At 43.6% G+C, this 2,191-nt stretch overlaps 1 protein-coding gene across 2 annotated transcripts in view; it reads left to right on the forward strand.

The window, feature by feature from the left end:
• LOC102196518 (uncharacterized) overlaps positions 1–2,191 on the forward strand; it is a 7,584-nt gene that overhangs the window by 2,406 nt on the left and 2,987 nt on the right. For both annotated transcript variants that reach the window (XM_013909618.1, XM_005728343.2), the window contains exons 2-11: positions 20–53; positions 133–210; positions 300–442; positions 532–654; positions 744–801; positions 944–1,105; positions 1,244–1,294; positions 1,528–1,664; positions 1,780–1,887; positions 2,032–2,089. In XM_013909618.1, coding sequence (XP_013765072.1) covers positions 44–53; positions 133–210; positions 300–442; positions 532–654; positions 744–801; positions 944–1,105; positions 1,244–1,294; positions 1,528–1,664; positions 1,780–1,887; positions 2,032–2,089 — 928 coding nt within the window. In that variant the 5' untranslated portion in view covers positions 20–43. The remainder of the gene's footprint in view (positions 1–19; positions 54–132; positions 211–299; positions 443–531; positions 655–743; positions 802–943; positions 1,106–1,243; positions 1,295–1,527; positions 1,665–1,779; positions 1,888–2,031; positions 2,090–2,191) is intronic.

Below are 2,191 nucleotides of genomic sequence, written 5' to 3' on the forward strand. Positions count from 1 at the left end.
CTCCATCTTGGGTTTTCAGGTGGTGTTTTTCTACAGTTGCAGCATGCAGCCAGGTAAGTCATGCCTTCTACTAACTGTATGTAAGCCTGCTGCATATAGCCCATTCTCTTTCTGTAATTCCTCCATTTGTAGGCGTTTTAAGAAGAAGCCAGCTGCTGGATTCTCTGAAGGCGTACCTGAGCAACAAGGAGAGACTACAACCCATAATAGGTGTGCCGCAGCAAATCCCACTTTTAGTGTGTAAACTGTTCTTTATTCAGTGTGTGCTGAAGTAATATGTGTTTTTAATGTGCACTTAGGCTTGGGCTGCATTACAGAATGTGTGAAGGCTGGTGCGTGGAGCACAGAAGCGCTGTACGTGTGTGGGGCGTGCGTGTGTCGCCTCAGTAAGGCTGACATGCGTAACCACATACTGGGAAGTCTCCACAGATTCAACTACATTGTAAGTAGTACTGGAGAAGGATTGGTGACAGCAGATCATGTGCTGCGTTGGATTTTACTAACAGATTATGGTTTGTTTGTTTTTAAAAGAAAACCTGGCACCCTCACTTGGTATCTAAATGGCAGGAGAGCTCCGACCTGTCCAAGCAGGCGTGGCCGCTGATGGAGATGGCCAAGAAGCTTGAGGAAAAAGAGGGACCGGGAGACATCCAGGTCTGTTGCTTTTATTGTGCGTGCTTTCTTGTAGTCATAAACTGCAAATTATTGTGGATGCTCATATGTTTTTGCACCTTCATACGAAGTTGTTAGAGGTTGAAGATGGTGTATACCAGAGGATGGAAACATCCAGTGAAAATGACGGTCAGTGAATGTTTGACTGTTCTTTCCCCATCTCACTGTCTTCTCTTGATTACTCTCACTTTTTATGTTTTTGGCAATTTTTCTGCATGCACGTGATTATTTTTCCCTTCATAAGTATCTTTTCATCTCTCTGATACTGCAGCAGTAACTCTCATAGGTTCCTTAAGAGATGCACAGGGTGAAACTGAGAGTTATCCAGAGACTACAGCTTTGCACTATCCCACTGAATCCCAGAGGACTGTAGTGTTTGCACAGAACCAGCCCACACGGTCCAAGAAATCCTTCAAGGCTGACACAAACTCAGGCAAGATCTCAGCGCACACTAACAAGCCAGCACCGCAGCTGATGCATGCAAACTTTGATCCTTCTGTTAAGTCAGAGGTCTACTTAGTCAACCCGTTCACATCCCAGTTGGATTCTCCCGAACCCTTTGTGTTTTCAGAGCACACCAGCAGCTTTCCTGATGACTACACTGGAACCAAGACTCTCATAGGTGAGAACACACAAAGAATGGCACCAAAAGAGTTAAAAAAACCCAAAAAATAATAATAATAAAAAAAGGCCTTGAAGTTGCACGGTTGTGGCGGACCGCAAACTCTTTCATGTGTCTCTCCAGTAAAGTTTCTCATCTCACAGTCCAACTCCAGTCTCGAACCACAGCTGCTGATCGTAATTCCCATGAAATGGAAATGTTCTTTATTTTTTTGTTTCTCATGTTTTCAACAGGTCTCGACTGTGTGGTCGAGTATAGAAGTGAAGATGGCTGCTCTTACTGTTTCTTATGCCACTGCTGCCGCATCAAATCCAACAAGAAGGACATCACTGAACACCTGACCAGCCCCTCACACCTCATCAACTACTTGGTCTGTTTGTTCTGGATCAGTTACCAGAATAGATTATAGCAAAGGTTCTTTAGTATTATGCATGCAAAAAGCGAGGTAAGTATAGTTTAAAGTTAGTGAATATAATTTTTTATAGATGGAAACTCATCCTGAGGAGGTGACTGCGGAGCTTAAAGACAAACCTCACCTTCTTCAGTCTCTGGCAAAGAAAGTGGAGCGAGAAACGGGGCGAGGAGAGTTGAAGGTATCCCTTTTTTCTTTGCAGCACAGAATTTCCTGCTGGGATTCTGCCACATGTGACGTGACTCTCAGTGTCTTTTCCCCCAAACAGTCTTGGTTTCACCTGTACTCGTCTGTCCTTTAGTTTATAAACCTCTCATGTTCTCAGGTAGTGCATGTTCCAGAAAACCTTTGTGCGCTACTCACTGGCAAAAATTACCACTGGTGTAAGTATGGGTTATTTTTCTTTTGCTTGGCCATAAACCATTCACTTCATTTTCTACATCTCTGCTCTTGTAAGTATAACATTTACCTGCCTCCTTTTTTTT

The sequence above is a fragment of the Pundamilia nyererei genome, unplaced genomic scaffold (assembly GCF_000239375.1).
Source record: "Pundamilia nyererei isolate P.nyererei 1_Seehausen unplaced genomic scaffold, PunNye1.0 scaffold00028, whole genome shotgun sequence".
NCBI lineage: Eukaryota > Metazoa > Chordata > Actinopteri > Cichliformes > Cichlidae > Pundamilia > Pundamilia nyererei.